The sequence below is a fragment of the Grus americana genome, chromosome 21, assembly GCF_028858705.1.
Source record: "Grus americana isolate bGruAme1 chromosome 21, bGruAme1.mat, whole genome shotgun sequence".
Lineage (NCBI taxonomy): Eukaryota > Metazoa > Chordata > Aves > Gruiformes > Gruidae > Grus > Grus americana.
Window position 1 is genome coordinate 5,873,111 of NC_072872.1, and position 19,857 is coordinate 5,892,967.

Genomic DNA, 19,857 nt, shown 5'->3' on the forward strand with positions numbered 1-19,857 from the left:
TCATTAATTTCTAGCCAGCTGTTACATTTTTTTTTTTTTTTTGGAAGCATTTCAATTAATCCGGTCATGTTTCTCGTGTTAACTCCACAAAGCATTAGCTAGTGATTCATATAACTGCATCTCTGCCTCGCTGCTGCGCCTCTGGGTCCATCCCAGGAGCACAGGAGGGGACGTCGCTCCTGCTGTGTGCCCAGGGAACCATGGGGCTGAAGACACACCTGGGACTTTCCATGCTGCGCGGTCGGGACTGCAGGGTGACAGCAAGGAGAGGGTCTTTCTCCTCCAAACTCGCAGCCGCGTGAGGTGCAGGAGAACCTCCCTTAGCCATTTGCTGTAGGGGACCTGTAGCAGCCGGATGAACCCAAGCTGAAGCCCTCTGGTATGAGTTTGGGTTTAAGCATTAGCCCTGGCGAGGCTGAAGCAATATTTCTTTACTTGGTTTTGGGAGCCACACAAAGCCAGAGGCCTCCATGCCTGAGGGCATTAGAACAGCATCTCCCCAAAATTAAATTCACGGGGAAATCTTTTGTGAGACATTGCAGATTGGCACCGGGAGAAGGGGGCCTCCAGTGCACCTCCCCGCCCCAGGACACGGCCCAGCCTTCGGGGAGGAAGGCAGGGAGCGGGGGAGCACGGGGGACGGGCGGGTGTTCTTGCTTTCCCGCTAGCCCGGCTTCTGGTTGTGCACGGGCGCCTGCTCTGCCTGCAGCGCTGCCCTGCTCGCAGCCTCCGTTAGTGCCTGCGGTGCTGAGCCAAGTGCCCAGCTTGGGGATAGCCTGACGCCTTCTCCATCTCACCTTCTCCCCTCTTCTCCCCAGGTGCCTCACACCTTCCTGAACCTGAAGGAGCCGTTTTATGTGGGGGGAGCCCCTGATTTCAGCAAGCTAGCTCGAGCAGCCGCCATCTCCACCAGCTTTGATGGAGCCGTGCAGAGGGTGAGGCTCTACCGGGACAGGTGGCTGGGCTGGGACACGTGCCGTCGGCGCTGGCATCGCTGGAGGAGAGCGAGGACGAGCCTGGGAGCGGGCTGCCCCGGCACGCGGGTCCATGTGCACGGGGGCACACGCAATTGAGGAGCGGTGGCAGAAGGGGGGAGGCAGGGGTGCATCACAGGAACACGTGGGGCTTGCGGCTGGATTCCCACCTCCCCCGTCCCCTCAAGGGTGCTGGCCTCTGTGCCCCCGCCGGAGGGGCAGCGAAGGCTGACTCTCGTGCTTCCTCTTGCTTGCATCTGCCAGATCTCCGTCAAGGGGGTGCCTGTGCTGAAGGAGCAGAACATCCGCAGCGCCATTGAGATCTCCCCCTTCCGAGGCCACCCCTGCACCCGAAAACCCAATCCCTGCCAGAACGGAGGCACTTGCAGCCCCCGGCTGGAGAGCTATGAGTGTACCTGCCAGAGGGGCTTCTCCGGGGCTCACTGCGAGAAAGGTGAGGCTGCCAGGGAAGGGCTGGACGTGGACCCTCACCCGCTAGCCGGACGCGGCAATGAAACTGCTTCGATGATTAGCCAGTGGCAGCAGGACAGCGCACCGCTTAGACCAAGCCAGAGGGCTTGTCCTTGTTGTGGCTGCTGGGAGGGATCCGGGGGAAACAAGCTGCGGCGTTCGCAGGCTGGCACTGTCGTGCAGCTGTGAAGCCGGGGCTACGCCGTTTCTCGGAAATGCAGCATTACACTGCGTGCGGCAGGGTAAATGCTGCTGCCCACGCGTAGATCGCCCAGCCCCGCCATCACGTCCTGTCAGTGCGCTCTGACCCTGTCTTATGTCGCTATGCTCACTTGAAGCAGCCTGGGGCGGGGAAACGTGGTGTGGTGCCGTAGCGGATTCACCCGGAGGGCCTGAGCAATGCCTGGCTGTCCCCAGAGCAGCGTTTCTTTCCTGCTGCCTCCCGAGATGATCACTTGGGCCATCACTGAGCCCAGGTTCCTCCCCAGCTTCAGCCAGGAAACCAACAAGGCTGCAGGTTTCATGACAGTTGGCTGCAAAACAGGGAGATGGTCCAAACTCGCAGGCTCTGAAGCCGCAGCAAACTTTTCCAGGGGCTTGCTTAGAGTGCCACAGTGCTGACGTGCCCCAAGGGACAGCAGGTTTGCGCATGCCTTCGTCCTGTTATGAATGCTCAGTGTAAAGGGGGATTGTCCCAGTCTCCAAAGACGGACGGGCCATGCTACATTGCCTGACAGCTCTTCTTTTTCCCACCTCCAGTGATCATTGAGAAGGCTGCTGGAGATGCAGAGGCCGTTGCTTTTGATGGTAGGACATATATGGAGTACCACAATGCCGTGACAAAGAGGTAACTTGGCTCCTGAGCTGAACCAAAGTCAAACCAAGGAGTTAGGGCTGTTAGCAGGAGGAAGAGCTAGGGCTGAAGAAGTCCTGAGTGCGGTGCTTAAAGAGGGGCAAGCCAAACTGGGGCCACAAGCACTTGCTTCCAGCCCTTACCTCTAAGGATGCCTTGTTGACAGAGAGCTTTCCCCACACCACCAGTGCCCGGCCAACTTCAGGTCTGGATGCTCTCATTCTGCAGCGTGTGGGCCACCTTCCGGGTTAGCGTAGTCTGGTTTGGGAGTGGGATGGAGCTGGCTGGGTGCACCCCATGAAGATGGTTGACGTGGCCTGTGCCCTGCTCCTGCCCACGTGCTCGGGGATGGGTTGTGGGCTGGGTGAGCCGTGCTGAGGGGAGAGGGAGCTCTGCCTGTGGTTTAACTCGTGCCCGTTGCCAGCTCCTTGGTCTCCCTGGCTGTTTGTGCAGCAAGGGCCGGTTCTGCCAGCGGGGATGGGCCGTCGCTGCTGAGGGACCTGGCTAGCCTTCTCCAGCATCTGTTCAACCCCGTCCCCATGGGCTAGGGGTACGTGTTTGGACCCTGTGGTCTCTGTGGCTGTACTGGTCCCTGGGGCTCCTCTCTCAAGATAAGCAGAGCCTGGTACTCAGCTGCTGGCAGGTCCTCTTCAGCCTCTGCGCTGGGTACTTCTCCTACAGGAGACTCTTGGTCCACTGCGGTCTGTCTCAGTACCCTTCCTCAGCACCATACTCCTGCACCCCTGTGGTTAATTCCCAGCTCCATGGCACTGGGACAGGATTAGGCTCCGTCCATCTGCCTCTTACAGCCTCAGATTCCCCGCCGCCCTTACACCCTGCCTGGGGAGGGCGTCTGTGTTGAGCTGTTGTTTGTCTGTCTCTGTCTGTCCGTCTCTTCTCAATGTCCTTGTTTCTTTGTTTTCAAGCCACCTGACCAATGAGATCCCCGCGTAAGTACAGTCCTCCCTGCAGCCATCTGCCCCCCACCACGTCTCCCATTGCCACCCTGACCGCCAGCCCACCCGCAGGGGAGCAGGGCAGGTGTGGGAGGAGGAATACGGGCAATCTCCCCGGGGTCTGCCACGGGCAGGCGTTCCCATTTCAGGGTGAGGGGGACATAGGCGCCGACCGTGGCTCCGGCAGCTGCACGAGGGCTCAAATGCACCCAAGACGTAGCAGGAGCCAGGAGCTGCCTGGCTCTGCTGCAGTCAGACGTTGTCCCAGCAGCGTGCTGCGATTTGGCCTTAGTTTAAGCAGATGAGCATAGAGGAAGGACGTTCCTGCGACCTACCTCTTCCATCAGCGGCAAAGGCACTGGCAGTGGAAGTAAGGGGTGCTAATCCTGCCCTGTTTTTTCCAGCGCGAATGTGGCATTGGTGCCGTAGCAAGGAGGGCCAGGCTGGGTGGTAGGAGAATGCTCTCCAGTCAGGGGTGCGTGGGCTGGGCAACCCCTCGCAACATGCAGGGTGGCCAGGGGGGCAGAAGAAGGGTCTGGGCAGGCAGAGGGGGAGAAGGGCTGTTTCCCCAGAGCAGGCTCGGCAGCTGTTGGTTTGTTGTCTGTCTGTCCTGCTGAGTGGCAGGAGGGGAAGAGCAGCACTGGTTCATGCAGCTGTATTCCCCACTGCCTCGGGGAGAGTTTGAGTGATACCTGCCTGTCATATCCCCATTTCACCTCATTTTCGGCAAGCCGGGGTCAGACAGAGGCTCGGGAGGCTGAGTTGCGTGCATGCGTGCGTGTCAGCACCTGGGGAGCCACAGAGCCCATCAGCTGCACGTTCACGGCAGTTTGGGAGGTGCTCTGGGTTGCTCTGGGGTTTTGGAAAGGGCTTTCTCGGAGCCAAGCATCCTCCTAAGCTAGACAGTGCCCTACGGCAACGAGAGGCGCGTGGTGCCCGGGCAGAGTGCCCGGCTGTCCCTCTCTGCGCGGACACGAGCCACATCCCTGCAGATGACCAGAAAGCTGCTACTTTTGTCTCCTGCCTCTCCCAGTGCTCCGCAAATGGAAGGTCACCATTCCCAGCCTCCTCTCCGCCTCAGCCAGCCTATTTTGGCTGTGCATGCCCCATCCTGCAAGGGAGCTTAGCCCCAGATCCCTCTGCTGGGATTTGGCAGCAGCACTCCCTAGCCCGGCCAGGGCTGAAGGACCCATTGGGCTGCCCATAAAAAGTAGTTTCTTCTGCCTCCAGGCAGACACCGGGGTGTGCCTTGGGCAGGACTAACACTCCCACCGCTTCTCTGGGCTCTGCTGGCCATGGCATGCCCGTACTTTTTTTTTTTTTTTTTTTTTTTTTGAACGTACATTTTTATATACACATCTACTTAGAGCTGATTGTAATGCCAGGCCCGTAGCCCCTAACGCTTGCAGGCAGTGCCAGCGGGACAGCTGTAGTCCTGGGTTTCCCCTTCTCCATGCACGCCCTGCTGCCCAAGTGCCCCAGGGCTGACTCAGAGGCTTACGTGCCAGCTCAGCTCTGCCTAGGTGGGAGCCCGTTTTGCAGTGTCCCAAAGAACCAACCTGAGACCTGCCCGTAGGTCTGCCCAAGGAAAGGGTCCTTGTGCGGGGCCGTGGACCAAAAGCTCCCTTCCCCCAGCAGTGCCATCCTCTGTCCTGTCCTGGGATGCACGTCCCAGCGGGGCAGCGCGGGTGATGAGCAGGAACATTGATAGTCCTGACCCAGGAGAGCATTGCAGAGTCCCTGCACTGCTGGGACAGGGCTGTATTTGTCCTGGCGTTGTTGTGCTCACCTTGGCTAAGCAACAACTTGCAAATTTGTCTCACTGGCTTGAGGAAACTCAGCCCTAAGGACAGAGGCTGAGGTTTCCCGCTGATGCTGGGCGGATTTCTCAGCCTGGGCACTGTGTAGGGTGAGGAGCTGTCGCTGTTGAGCAGGGCTGATCCCTGTCCGTGAGCGGGGTGGGAGGGAAGGGTCTCCTCCGCTGTCCTGCGCTTATCGCATGCTCCCCTTTCTTCCTGCATCTAAGTCCTGAAGCGCTGGACTATCCTGCGGAGCCCAGGTGAGTCTGTGCCAGGCTTTCAGCTCTTGTCTCGTGCTCTGCTGTTGCTGCCTCAGCATGTTTCTGTCTCTGTGCGTGTTCTGTGTGTCCATACCCTTGGCTTTTTATTTATAAGGGATACAGCTCTGCAGATGATGAGAGTAAACACGGAGGAAGCCCTGTCCCTCCAGCATAGGAACAGCAGCTCCTATGCAGCTCCAGCTCTGGCCCTTGCTCCTGGGGACCTAGACAGCAAGTAGCTACAAGTGAGAGGAGAGGTTGAGTTACCTTGACGGTACAGCGGGCTTCATGCAGAACCTTCGTCCAGCCCTTTGGACGCAGTGTCCCTTGGGAATAAAAAGCTGTCTGTGTTGCCCATGTTGTCTAGTCTGTGTGTGCACATGTGTCAGCAGTGTGTCTCGGAGCATCCCAGGAGGGTGGATGGTGACTCCATATGGCAATGTCACCCGTTTTCAAGAACCTTTTGCCTGTTCCAAAAGGGACTGAGCAAAGATGGGGATGCCAACGTGAGGGAAATCCTGTCCTTCCTTCATTCCCGCCTTGGGAAAAGACACTGCATCTAGGAGAAAGAAGGATTTCTGCCTTTGTGGACCATCTCCATCCCCTTCAAACTGCAGGGTGCTCATCACCTCACAGTCCCCAGCCTCAGGTTCCCGTTGGGCTTTGGTCAAGCAGAGGCAGCGGTGTAGAGCAAACCCCTCCAAGGCTGATGGCTGTGTGGTGATGGCACGGGGAGCGGTGGTCCGCAGGCACCCCAGCTCTTGCACCTCAGACACTTGCCAGCAGGATGGTGAAATGGTGTCGACCCCAGCTTAGCTGCTGCCCACAGCCCTCCTAATCTGGCCAACAGAGCCCTCTTTGTTCTGCGCTCTCCCAAATCAAAGGCAGCTCTGTGGGGAAAGTCCTTCTGCTGGCCAGATCGGGGCCAGCCCGGTGCTGTTCGTCAACCCCAGTAACAGACCTCTTCCTTCAGCGCCTGCGTACGAGGAGGCAAAACCAAGACTTGTGTGTCACAGCTCGCAGGGCTTGATGTGTCTGAACCTTGTGCTCCATGGAGGGCAAAAGCAAGGGGCAGTAGCCCCAGGCTGTGTGTTTGGAAGTTCAAGCTGTATGTTGGGGAAGACACTTCATCCCCAAGAGAACCGTGCAGCCCCTGCTCAGGTCAGCAGGAAGATGGGGAAGCTCCCTTCTTGGTGTTCCCAAGAGCCGCAGCTGCCCTCGTCTGGCACTGGTCCTACTCTGAGTGGGAGCTGGGTTGGAGAACTCCAGAGGCCCATTTCTTTGATTCTGTGGCCTGGTTCAGAGCTTTCCATCTGCTCCCCCCCACCATGCACCAGGCCACCTGAGCAAGCCTGGGATATTGCAAAGGCTGCGACCCCTCAAGTGCAGCGGGTAGGGACCGAGACCCCGCGCATAGCCTGATGCCGAAGGTCTGCTGAAGGTTATCCTCAGCAGGTGAGCTAGTCTGCTGGGAACGGAGAAGGCTGCTCCGAGGAGCTGACTGGTTGCCTGTTGCTTTTGTAGTCATGTTTTTAACTCTGCTCTGTCTTCTCCCCGGCTTCCATCTCCCTGTGCAGCGAGAAGGCCTTGCAATCGAACCACTTTGAACTAAGCATCAAAACAGAAGCCACTCAGGGGCTGATCCTGTGGAGCGGGAAAGGGCTGGAGCGATCAGACTACATTGCCCTCGCCATAGTGGATGGCTTCGTACAAATGACCTACGATCTCGGCTCCAAGCCAGTCGTCCTACGATCCACGGTCCCAGTCAACACCAACCAGTGGATCCACATCAAAGCATACAGGTGTGAAGGCTAGCGGGTGCGGAGAGCGGGACCGTGGCAGATTGCTCTGGGCTGGGCAAGCTGTGAATTAATTCGGGAGCCTGAGTCGTGGCCGTAGCTCCGTGCCCTGTGATCCCCAAGGGTCACTCATCTTCTTGGATAATAATAGAGGAGAGGCACGTGGGCAGCGCCGCGTTGGAGGGGTGCGTGTTGTGACACGCCTGGAAATGTCAAAGGGGCAGGCTCAAGGAGGTACGAAAGGTTCGTGCCTTTTATTTTAGCTGGCTGAGGGTTTTACATTCTGTTCGTGTTGAGCCCGAGCTGTCCCTTTTATTTTTATTGGTGGTGGGAGTGGTGAGCGGATCATGCGGCTGGCATGCCGGGGATTTCTGCTGATGGGTCTGGAGGAAGCTGTGGCCGCTGGCGGGGCCGGGGGATGCGCGGGGGATGCTGGAGGGGAGCCGTGCGGCACCGCCCCGGGCAGGCGTTGCACCGAGGGCTGCTCTGTGCTACGTGGCCTGGGGGAGAGCTTTGCTCCCCGCTCCTCTCCAGGTGGAGAAGGGCTGCTGGTGCCCACTGTCTGGATTTAGCGTAAAGCAGAGGGCAGCTCTGGGGTCTTTTTCTCTAAGGTTGCTGATCATCTTCTGTTTCTTCTTCCCTCCCTCTGGGAGCAGGGTACAGAGAGAAGGCTCCCTTCAAGTCGGCAACGAAGCCCCCATCGCTGGCTCTTCTCCGCTTGGTGCAACGCAGCTGGATACCGATGGGGCCCTGTGGCTGGGTAAGTCGGTGCGGAAAGGCTGAACCCCCTCTGCACCCCTCACTGCGAGGCTCAGAGCAGGAGCTGGGCCGTTGATGCTCCCTCACTTGTTTCAATGGGAGACCTTTGCCTCCCAGGTGGTTTCGCCAAGTTTGACCTAAAAAAATCCCCAACTCGTTCTCCGCCTACTAGGGCAGGATGCTGGAGACAGCTGAGGGACGAAGGGTTGGCTTGACCAAACGCCAGTCCTTTCCATGTCACCATGTCCCGTGAAGTGAGGGGTTAGCTGGCCGGTGGCTCTGGATCCCCTGCTGCCGGTGGCATGGAGCACCCTCTCCCTCTTCAAACCGGGAGTGCTCCCGCATGTGGGACCCTCTCTTAGTTCACGAGCCTACCAAAGGTGAAACGGCTGAATGGAGAGAAGGGTGCTTCTGTTTGGAAATTACGTGTAAATACCCAAATTTTAAATGTTGCTTTATTTGCAGAACAGAATAACCTGCCCGTGTGTGCGGCAGAGTCTGTTCCGCTTGTGTTGACATAAATATTTTGATCCTGCGAACAGAGCTTGGCCCGTTGCATCTATCTCACGCTGCCTGTGGCAGATCTGTCAGCACAGACAGAGGCTAGATTTCTCCTGTAACAGCTCGAATTGGCAAAAAATCCACCCACAAGCGTAGGACGGTTGTGTTTAAATACAACCATTACTAATCTGAGCTAAGAGGATAGTAAAGTCCTCTTTGGAGCCTGAGGGGATGAAAGAAGGATGCTCAGTGATAAGGGATGCGGCAGGTCCTGGGCTTTGTTCGTCTCTTGAGGAACTCGCGTGACTCAACTATCCATCTATAAGTTTAGGGCTGGGCTTCTCCTCAGGCGGGTGCTGTAGCAGTCCTAGCCTGCGGGATTGCGAGGGGGCACAAGGGCCACAGAAATCAATGGGCAGAAATGGGGATTTTGGTCATCTCTAATGAAGGACCAGTGAATTGGATTCTCTGCACGCTTTTCGGAAGCATCTGTTCTTATCTTCCTAGTCTAAGCCTGTAGTTTCAGGTCTAACCTGACTTACAAAGAGTTGGTATTCAAAAATGTAGCCTCACCTCTGAAAGACAGTATCCTGGATGCCGTTTCTCGTTCTGAAATCAACCTAGAAGTTATGAGGAAAGCAGAATTTTTCCATGAGAAATTTTTGCTCGGCTTCCCCACTGGCTCTTCCAAAGGTTTTTGTTTGCAATCAGCCCTTTGTAATTTCAGGGCCTGGAATGAGCCATAGTTGACATTTCAGTAATGGAAATAAAATTCAGTTTGAATTTGGGACCAACCTCTGACGAAAAGAAGTATTTTAAGTTGGACCGCTATTTTAGAACGCAAGCTACTGTTTTAAGTGTCTTCAGGAAACCCGTATGTATTGGTTGGAACTGGTATTTCTCTGATTTACATGAAAATAAATACCATTCAGGAAAGAGGTTTTTCCCCCCCCCGCTGTTGAGGAGGGCGTTCCCAGCAGCGCCTGCACTGCGCGGGTGCGTACGCGAGTGTGCGACACTGCCGCGCACAGCGGCGTGCCCTTTGTCCTCCCGCCCGACGGTCTGTGCTGTCTCTTGCAGGGGGAATGGAGAAGCTGAGCGTGGCTCACAAGCTGCCCAAGGCATACAGCACTGGCTTTATCGGCTGCATAAGGGACGTGGTTGTCGACCGCCAAGAACTGCATCTGGTGGAGGACGCTTTAAACAACCCCACGATATTACAGTGCTCAGCCAAATAGACCCCCAGGGACCCTTCCTTCTCCTTCCCTCCCTCCTGCCTATTGCTGTAATTATTTTCTATTTTTGTAAACTTATTGCTTTTTATATTTTGGGGGGAGGGGGGAATGGGAGGGGAGGAAACACCTTTTTCTTTTGGGTTATTTGTTCGGTTGCAGTCTATCCAGGTCAGTCAGACTCTAATCAAACAGCAGCAACAAAGAACAAACCTTGAACCAAGTCTCCAAGAAGTGACAGAAGAACTTCCCCATTGCACCTGCATTGTAAATCTTATTCATACTTGAAGCTTCTTTCTGGGTTATTTTTCCCCCTCCTTACTTGCGTTCTTGGGTTGTTGTTCACACCTGCGGGGGAAAGGATGCTGGTGCTGGCGAGACGTGTGGCCTTTGTGGATTCACCACCATTCCCATCTCAGGCCTGGCCCCAAAATCCCTTCTGCAGTGTGGGCTGAGCAGGGAAGCGGCCATCGGAGAGAAGCGGGAGTTGCCGCCCTGCTCTGGCGCCTGGCTCGGCCAAGCCTTCTCCCGGCACTGTGTTCACCCTATCTCCCTCCTCCCCGCCTTCCTCTCACTATAATTTATGTGTGTAAGAATCTCAAGTGCTTTTCTCCTTTATGCTCTGTTAAAATCAGGGATGCCATGCACTGGAAGAGAGACCAAGGTCTGCTCTGAGCAGGCAGAAAAGCATTGCTCTTTGGTTGTCCCATGACTGTTTGCTGGACTGAGAGGTGCTGTGGGGGAAATGTTGATTTCTCTGTTGGCTCTCCTCCTCCTCCTCCTCCTCCTCTTGGACATGTGCAGAAGCAGCTGTGAAACCTCATTTCCACGCTTTGTGTTTATCCAGACATGTCCTAACCACCTGCTTGCCCTGGCTGCTCTTCCCAAGAGCTTCTGTGTACCAAGCGTTGCCCTCCCGTGCACCAGTGACAACTTGCAGCACTTCTTCAAGAGCTGGAAGTGCTCTCCCTCTTCCAGCGCTGTCAAAAACAGGCTGCGAGGGCACGGGGACTGGGTCCCTTTTCACTTTTTAAAAAAAAAAAAAAAAAAAAATCTGTTGGATGTGTCTTTCCATGACCCACGTCCGTTTTCCAGCCTCCGGGCATGACTTGCCCTCTGTCTACCATGAGGATGCTTGCAGCTGGCCAGCTGTGAATCTGTAGAGCTGGTATTAGAGCCTCTCCCATGAAGAGTAATTGGAGTTTTACCTTTGACTTCAAGTTTTTGCAATGCCCAGTGCAATGCAGGGTCTTCCACGCCATGAGCAAAGCTCCTCTGGATACGGCCAGCCCAGCAGCAATAGCTTCAACGGAAATGGGAATGGGGCGTGAGCGAGCTGTCGAGGCAGTGGTGTTTGAGAGGAGGCTTTTTAAGTAATGTCTTCCTCTACACAAACCTTGCAAGCAACTACTGTGGTGCCAGTTACAAAGCCAGTACGTGTGTTTCGGAATGAACGCGTGTGTGTGTTTGCGAGTGTCTGTCAGCCAGCGCACACCTTTGCGTGCAAACACTCAAATCTCCTGTAAGCCGGAGAAGAACAAACGGATCGCAGCTACGAAAGAAATGACCCACTCCATTCGGGTTCCTTCTCCGTGGGAAGAATTTACCGATGCTGTGTGGCATCTATGTCCCTTTCTACCACTGGGACACAACTGTGTCCCTTTCCCACCCTGAGATGGCAACTGGCATTGCTCTGTGTAAAACCCGCTTTACGGAGCGTACAGAATTAATCTGAAGGATCCCGCCAGGTATCAAGTGTTAATTAATATCCAGGGTGCCATTATTTTGCAGTTTTACCATTCAATTTCCAGCACACCTTGTAGTGTACATTTACAAAGTAGTGCACCCTTTAAAAACATTGGTTCTTGGCACTAAATTTTGAGCCATGAAAAGTCAAATTGCGTTTCTCGGTGTGAGCTCTGAACACAGGTGTAACAAAGGGTAAGAATATAGTGTAAAACCACTTGGGTTTCTTTTTTTTTTTTTTTTTAAATTAAAATAAATCTACACCCCACCCCCCCCCCCGCCAAATCTGTGCCTAATCTAGTGACATTCCTCTAAAAATCCAGTGGGTAACTATTTCACGGGGGGCTGCACCCTTTGTGGGATGGAGCCTCCGGGATATATGTGTGTGTGTGTGTGTGTGTGTGTGCGCCTGTGCGTGCGGCAATACCACATTTTAAAGTGGCTACTGTATATAAATTGTGGTTCCTGGTGGGGAGTACTGTGACTGTGTTGTGCGAGGGATGGACTGCTGTATTTTGATCACGAGGTGTAGATAGACGGGGGGGGCTAACTGGGACTGCAGGATGGGGTGGGACGGGAGGGAAGCGCGAGACCCTCGATCTGCGTTTTTGAGAACGTGGGTTCTAGCTGGGCAACGCAACCGCGTTGGCGGAGACCGAGGGCTGAACGTGCCAACTCCGGAGGGAGAGGGGCACGCGCAGAGGAAGCTGCTAATTTTCTGGAATGCCACTGAAATGAAGCCAGGGTCACTGCAAGGAAAAAAAAAAAAAAACAAAACAACAGCTAAATAAAAACAAAAACTCTGTCTGCTTTTGCTGGGGCTTGGAAATGCCTTAAAACAGGACCTTGCGTCCTCGTTGTCAAGCATCTTGAACCAAGGTCAGATTCAGCAGTGCTCCCTAGGGGCTGTGCACTTAACTTCGGCTTTATTTTTAATAGCGTTTATAACATGTATGTACAAAAAAAAGACATTGAGGTTTGGTTTTTTTTCTGGTTTGTTTTTTTTTTTTTGCCTTTTTTTTTAAAAAAATGTCCATGTGGCTTCATTTATAGGGTAAATTAATGACCATTGTGAACTGCTGTATGAATTCTGAAGGGCAATGCACAGTAGAGGAGCAGCATGATATAACCATTACTAACTTGTGTCTTTCGTCAATCACCATGAAATAAAGTTTGAAAAGTATTAAATATGTTTTTAAGGGGCCTATTGCTTTTTTATTCTTTTTGTACCGTGCGCCTCACGCTTGCTCGCTGGTGTATATCTGTGTCCTGGGCAGATACTGGGTGAAGTCAAACCAGTATCTCCCTCTCTATCTCCCTCGGAGCCAGAGTGGCTCACGCAGGTACCTGCTGCATCTCCTAAACGCAGCCTCTTTACGAATGCCAACCTCAATCCAATCCACCCGAGGTCTGCAGGAGGAAGACTCCTGTGTGTCTTCACTTCCCCTCTTCTGTGGCCATCTGATCTCCCTCTGAATGGTTTCACCTATTCAAGTATCCACTTGAAGTATTCCTTCTTTGCCATGCATGCTTTTATCACCTCTTCTTAGGCAGCGTTTTCAAAAGAGGCTTTGTATCCCATTGACATCGCGCCATGTCAACGAGACTGAAGCGATGCTTCTGTGGCTTGCTCCTCACTGATGGCAGCAGTTTCCCCTGGGTTTTACCCTCCGTAAGCCGAGGAGCCATGGAAAGTCAGGCTCAGGCATGGAAGTAGGATGTGGTTTGAGATTTACTGGTGTCTTAAGTTCCTGCTCTAAACAGGTCTTCCCAATGGGACCTTTTCACCTGGCCAGAGCCCTAGCTCTCTGATCTCTGCAGCTTCATCTTTCTGCAAGAAAAGAAAGTGGGAGGTGGAGAATTTTGTTCAATCAAGAGCTCGTGTTCATCCAAGTGGTGCGAAGTGAGAAAAGAATGTGGGTTTCCTGCCATTTGGGAGGCAGCTGATTTAGCAGACGGAGTCATTTCGATAGCCAGCAACGATGCACATTTGATTGGTGTCTGCACCAGCTCAGTAGGAACCCGCTTTTCAATGGACAATGAGACTCCGAAGACTCACAATGGGGAACAACGAGGCCAGTGTTTGAACAGCCACAGGGGTTGCACAACTCACAACTGGGGCCATGTTTTGCTCAAGATCAGCCTCCTGGTGCAGCGTCTTCTTGACAATGACCTTATTATGCCACAACAGGCATGGACTTGCAAAGTCAGTACCTCTTGCACGGGCGTTTTGCCAGCTTGCTGCAAAGCAGTAGGAGAAAAAGCTATCGCTGTCTTGGCCAGAAGGAAAAGCTGAGCTCTGGCAGCTGGATAGGGTTGGGTTTGGGTATTTTTTTTACTACAGGCTGGAAAAACCCATTGTGAGGGGAAAGAGGAAGGAAAGAAGGACAGGAGCCACACTGGGGGCACGCTTGGGCAGGCAGCAAGCGTGACTCAGGGGAATGGCCTGGCCACCCTTTCTGGCAGCCTTTGCTCTGAGAGCAGCCTGCCCGATGCTCTCAGGAACGCACCACGTGCACACCAAGCCTGACTGCCCGGTCCCGCTCTCACTGCGAGCAAAGGCGATGGGGCAGTACTTCAAGAAGGAGAGGGCAGTTGGGGTTGGATGGTCCGACCCATCCTCAGCTTGCTCGGGCACCCCCAGCCTTTGGGAACAGCCAGTTGTGAGCCTCTCCTGGGCCCAGAAGCTTCAGTCCAAGGCTAAAAGCAGCTTGCTCCATTCTTCTTAAGTCACTGAGCTGAGGCTTCAGCAGGATGGTGGGGAAGCTGGGGGGGGACGGGGGGGGGGACGGACACCTGGGGGAAGCAAAGGGCAGTGGGTGTGTTGCTTTGGCGATGGCGTGAATGGTCTCGCGGGGCTGTCCCATGGGATTTTGATCTGGTGTATCGCCTTTTACAGTCGCCCGCTTCCCGAGTGCTTAGCCGGTTAGTGTGGAGCGAGAGACTGATCCGCTTGCTTGTTCCTGAGGTTGGTGCTGCTAACTAGGCTGGCAGGGGCTAGTCCTGGAATACAGCAGGCCAGGCCTAAATCTCTGCAGAGTGTTATTTGTGGCCCACATCCCCGGTAGCCTGGGGTAGTGGCTGTTAATAGATCGGGGCTGCTCGGCTCCGTGGCTGCTTGGCCTCATTTTGCAGCATACGTGGTGGGGAGCAGGAGCCGTGGATTTCTTTCTGTGCTCTGCTGCTGACACAGCCTGTGCCTCGGGCTAGCGGCTTCCACTGCCTGCACCGTGTTCTCCTCACCTCCCAAAGCAGCGTAACGAGCCATTGCCCTGCTCTGTCATGTACCTCTGCCTCTCTGGCTGGGAAAACATGATTATTCAGAAAGAAAAGGGGCTGCCGTGTTTGTAAGTAGACAACTTGGCCCATGAATACGGTCTTGCTGGCTCTTCATCAAAGGAGCCTGTCACAGAGTCTACAGTTCAGGACTATGCAGATGCCCTGAATTTAAGGGTTTGTGGAGCTCTTGCAGCTGTGGCTGGGAGCGCAAACCTCTTCCCGAAGCTGAGCTGGGCTGCCGGAGCTGCCACCTCTCGGGTGGATGTAACATGAGGGTCCTGGCCCCGTGCGGACCTGAGGGAATGGGACTAGTTTACAGTGTCTGGCCCAAGTGCGCCTGGGGGCATTCCCTTCCATCAGACTGGAATCACGGTCGCTTCCTCTGCGTTCCCAGCACCAGCTGTTGGAGAGCTATGCGATGCGGCTGTGTCCTGGTACCCAGCGATCCCCTTCCAGCCCGCAGATGGAAGAGCAAGCGTGTGAATCTGTGCTTACAGCAAAGAACAGCTCAGGAGGAAATTGTAAGAGACTGTGAGTAGCAGTAGGTGCTCCTCTGGATGACTGACGCAGCTGAAATGGGATCTTTATAGCTGTTCTCACTGCAAACATTAAAGGCACCTGGGAGCGTTGTTCCCAGAACTTAACCGTGTCCAGAGACATTCCCTGTGGAGAGTCCGGTGTCTTAACCCAGAGATCAGCCTGGACACAAAGGCTCCTGATCAGCTTTCTCCTGAGTCTCCTGTCCCGTGTGACTGCTTCTCCCCTCCAGCAGTGGCCAACATTTTGGTGGTACATCAACCCTGTTCTCGCTGGGGACCTTCTGCCCTGTGCCCTGGGAATTCTCCAGCCCAGGCACACGCTCTGTAATTGCAAGGCCAACACGATGTCTCCCCAGGAGTGTTCTCACTTTTTTTCACTCCTAGCCATGCTGCCAGTATTGTCCTGGCTATCAGCACGTGGCATTTCCACACACCCTCCCACGCCTGTAGATATTCTCAGGAGAACATATAGATTGACCTAAAAATATGCTTTTCTCTGCCTGCAGCAGGAAATGCCTCAGGGCTGGGGCAGGTACACCAGACTCCAGAGCTCCCGAGTAGGGTGCCGAAACCCACTTTCTCCCGCTCTGTGGGCCAGCTATGCTGGGCAGACAGGAGCCTGGCTGCTCCCCCGTTCCTGGGGCACTCAGCAGAGGAGGTGCCTCCTGCAACCGCCTGGCAGCCAGAAACATCTGTCCTTGCTGGGGCAAGTGCAGCAGGGAAAAGCCCGGCCACCGTTAGAGCTGAGGCTGAGCAGGTTGGAGAGCAGATGGGGTCACACGGACATCTAGCACCTCCGCTGTGGTCATGGTGCGTTTCTGTTGCAGCAGGTCACCTGAGGGACAGGCACCATCCCAGCACCAACAAAATGGGATGTTCTGGCTGCAGAGAGCTCCCAGGCCAGAGTCTGGATTTCTCTGCTGGGTATTTCCATGGGATCAAAGCAGTCCATTGGACAGGAGACAGGAGGGCTAAGATCTCGCAGGAGGGGACCATTCTCACCGGTTACCTGCATCCCGGTTGCATAGTCTAGAAACCAGTACCTTACAAGAAGGGGGGGAGATCTGTTCCAGGGATTTCCTGTTGATCTGTTTTAAACCAAGAAGCTGAACAGCAGTCCCTCCCTGACCATGTGCATTGCCCTGAGAAGGGGTCTTGTTCCCCCCCCGCAGTATGAGACAGACACCCACAGAAGTCAGTTTGGTCTCTCACAATGAAGTCTCAGTGCTATGAAAGAAGGTCCCAGTTAGTAGGAGCCTCAATGGCAGGGGAAATGAGGAAGGAGAGGACAGGGGTCATTGCTATCAGGGTTGCTATTTGGCCTCTGTGGTCCTTGTTGCCCTGTGAGCAATCCAGTGGCATGCAGGAAAGCTATGCAACCCGCCAGTCCTCCTCACTGAGAAATGAGCTGGCTCCTGCTGCCAGCTCTCTGGGTATTCCCCGAATAGACATGGAATTCGCTGAGTCTTATTATAGTTATAAAACTGCTATTTTTGCCACTATGGGTAGACCGGAGGGGTGGCTTGCTGGCTGTATCCTGGCTTTTTCTCTCCCTTGGACAGCTGGCTTTGTTTTCTCACCCAGCATTCATGAAAGGTGCCAGATTCAGAGCATTTATTTGGGTTAATTTCTGTCTTTTATGTGAAGAGACATATATTTGACATGAATTTGTTAAAGGCCTCCGAATTTACACTTCAGATGGCAAAATGCGCTCTATTTGTACAAAGCGTATAGCATGCCTATAGCACACCTGACCCTAGCTTACCCCAGTGGAAGATTTTGGGTGTCCCCATCCCTGCCTCACCATAGACGCTGGGATGAGGGCAGGGAACCCACTCTGGGGACGTCGTGCCCTCCTGACTCCAAAGCAGCCCCTGGGCTGGGGGCGTTTAGGGATAACAGCAAACACGGCTGAGCCTTGCCAGACTCAGATGCTCAGCGTCTGGTGCCTTGCTTCGTTCCCTTGGTAGCACGACTCTCAAGTCTTTGTGAATTCAACACCAAAATCTAGACCTTCCACTGTGTTTGGGTACCGAGCGGCGTCTGAAACCGCTGCTGGCGTGAAATCTCACGTGCTGTCAAGACTCCGGTACTGTGGAGCTGACTAGCGAGGAGCATGGAGAACGTGCTTGCCAGCGCGAAGAACATGCTTGCCAGCCCGGAGGGTGAAGGAGCACGGGCACCAGAAGGCAATGGCTCCAGGGAGGAGGGCGGAGGGGAGGCTGCGTGTTGCTTGCTTGGGGCCCAGTGCTGTGCCTGTCAGCGGTGTTTCATGCCTCCGGCCTTTCAACTGGCCGGCCAGGGGTCTCCGCGAACCTGCCGCACCTGGGCGGGAGGAGCAGCACGCCGGGGCCGCCGGCAGCTTAACCCGCCGGGGCGGGGGCGCTGCCGGGGGCCGCAGGGCGCTGCCGGGGACGGGGGGCGGCGGGGCGCTGGCTCGCCGGTACGGCCGCTCGGGCAGCCGGGCGGGGCGGGGCGGAGGGCGGGGATTCCCCCGCGTCACAGGGAGGGGTTTCCCCGCCGGCCCTGGCCCAGGCGCCCCGCCGGGGTGCGGCGGTGCGGGCAGTCGGCGCGGGGCCGGGGTCGCTGCGCTGTGCGGAGCTCCGCGGAGCCATGACCTCCCGCAGGTAAGGGCCGAGCGCCGAGCCGAGCCGAGCCGCGGTGAGCGGTTCTCGGTGGTTGCCACCGCCGGAGCACCCGCGGCTACCGGACGCCGCCTCCTCCGGTAGCGGCTCCGGCTCGGACCTGCCCCCTTCCCCCGCGGCAGGAGCGGGTCCGTGTGCTGCCGGCGGGCGGGGGTCGGGCCGGGGGGGGCTGTGCTGAGGTTGCAGCCTGCGCCGCTGCCCAGACACCTGCTGCGAGCCCTGCCCCTGTGCCCAGGCTGTTTCGGGTCGCCTGCGGGAGAAGCCTTGCTGCCTGAAAGCATCGCGGCTTAGCAGGCTCTGTAACCCACGCTAGAGATGCTGAAGAGGGGACGCCCAAACGGGACCAAGCTTTAAAACTTGCTTGAAATATCTTTGCGGGCTGGGAGCTGGAAAAAAAAAAAAAAGATACTTCGGTGCATCTGGTGTGGTGTTGGTGCCTCCCCCGGCTTCTCCCAAAGAAGCGGTTTCAAAGCCTCAGTCTCTTTTTCTCGGTGGCGGCAGGAGCCCGTGTGACTTGGGGGCATCGGCCCTTCTCGTTTCCTCCTTCCCTGCTGTGGCTTCAGAAGGGGTAAACAGCCATCCCTTGGACGGCCTCTTTCCCTGCCCGTTTGCGGGCCAGCTCAGGGCGCCCGGTCGCATGCACAGCCCCCCCCCGTGCTGCAGTGCAGAGGGGTTTCTTAATGGCTGGTTTTGGGGTTCTTTGTTCTTGTCGGTCCTTTCACAGAGACAGCCTTAAGGTGACCTGAAAAAGCGCATGTTGCTATTAGAAGTCAAGTGTGTTTTGAAAAACCCTGAGGAGGGTGGTGGCCGGGGAGCAGCCGTACAGCTGACGGGCACTTCAAGCTGAGAAATGGGATCGGTTACAGGACAGGGAGTGCTTGTTTGGTGTTGGTACAGGACCGAACGTGGGCAGGTCGTGAGCGGGGCGTCCAAAACCATCTCTTGTAATAACTCCAGACTTTCCTCACGCACGTTCCTGCAATGCCAGGATTCAGGGGCTTGGTTGGTTTATGGTTTTTTTGGGTCTTTTTTTGCCATCCAGCACTGGCTGTCTCTCCTGTACAAGTGCTGAGCTGAGTTTTGTGAGCGTCTGGGTCAAAGTGTGCAGAAGTTTAGGAAGAGGCAGTGTTCATTTGGGCGGTGTCACGTTAAGTTACGAAACGAGCTTGCTGATGGGTGATGGAGTGGAAAGCAGAGGGCTGGGACTTGGGGCCCCTGGATTTCATTCTCGGCTCTGGTGGTATTCTCTGTGCCCACAGGCAAGTCAATATTTGTCTACATTGCCTATACCTTGCTAGCTCCATCCTGTCGGGCAGTTACCTAGGGCAGCAGACTACTAGAGACAGCAAAATGGTTGTAATGCTGCTGCCAGTTCAGCCCTTGCTGGAGTCCTGAGAACCCTGTCTGGCTAGTAGTACTGCTGCTGAGCAGGGGTCAGAGCTGCGTGCGTTGGCTTTTGTGCTGCGGGTTGATTGTTCCCAGCATCTGTTGCCTCCACCCTTTCTACCTGTGCACTGGAGTGCTGGGTTTGCTGCTCCTGGTTCTGTAACACTCCTCAGGCCTTTTTACCCCATGTTGTGGCAAGACTGGCTTGGCCCCAGCCTTTCCTCTCTCGCCTAGGCACGTGTAGGGTGCACACCAGATTTGTAGGGCACCTTTCTCTTCTGGCTGATGCTGTTCTCCCTCTGGTGCAAAGCGTGGCCTGGTTCTGCCCAGGTGGATCTACTGAGATCACGACCTGTGCTGGTGGAGTGCTGAGAGGCTCGAGCAGTCCCTCACGAGGGATGGTCAATGCCCAGCTGAAGTACTAAATAGCAGATCGTACCTGCATCTTTCTTGCAGGTGGGTCAGGCTTGCATGGGAACCTTTGGAATTAAAGGCACTTTGGCATTAATAGGCTTCTTACGGGCTGACTTACAAAGGCTGGCGGCATGGAGCTGCTGAAAACCGGTGTACAGTTGGGCTGTGGTGCTGAAAGAGAGTAGCCGGGGGAGCTGTGAGGAAGTGATTTCTCAGTAGCTCCATCCCAACCGAGGTGCTGGTT

The 19,857-nt window shown here is 55.3% G+C and overlaps 2 protein-coding genes across 9 annotated transcripts in view; both read left to right on the plus strand.

The window, feature by feature from the left end:
* Positions 1–12,547, plus strand: part of AGRN (agrin) — a 124,694-nt gene extending 112,147 nt beyond the window's left edge. For all 7 annotated transcript variants that reach the window (XM_054849806.1, XM_054849807.1, XM_054849811.1 and 4 more), the window contains 6 exons: positions 819–935; positions 1,239–1,428; positions 2,205–2,292; positions 6,891–7,115; positions 7,769–7,872; positions 9,453–12,547. In XM_054849806.1, coding sequence (XP_054705781.1) covers positions 819–935; positions 1,239–1,428; positions 2,205–2,292; positions 6,891–7,115; positions 7,769–7,872; positions 9,453–9,610 — 882 coding nt within the window. In that variant the 3' untranslated portion in view covers positions 9,611–12,547. The remainder of the gene's footprint in view (positions 1–818; positions 936–1,238; positions 1,429–2,204; positions 2,293–6,890; positions 7,116–7,768; positions 7,873–9,452) is intronic.
* Positions 12,548–17,690: 5,143 nt separating this feature from the next.
* Positions 17,691–19,857, plus strand: part of LOC129215887 (tyrosine-protein phosphatase non-receptor type 11-like) — a 52,797-nt gene continuing 50,630 nt past the window's right edge. Inside the window, exon 1 of one of the 2 annotated variants that reach the window (XM_054849858.1) lies at positions 17,691–17,795. In XM_054849858.1, coding sequence (XP_054705833.1) covers positions 17,782–17,795 — 14 coding nt within the window. In that variant the 5' untranslated portion in view covers positions 17,691–17,781. The remainder of the gene's footprint in view (positions 17,796–19,857) is intronic. The other variant, XM_054849859.1, reaches the window with a different exon arrangement.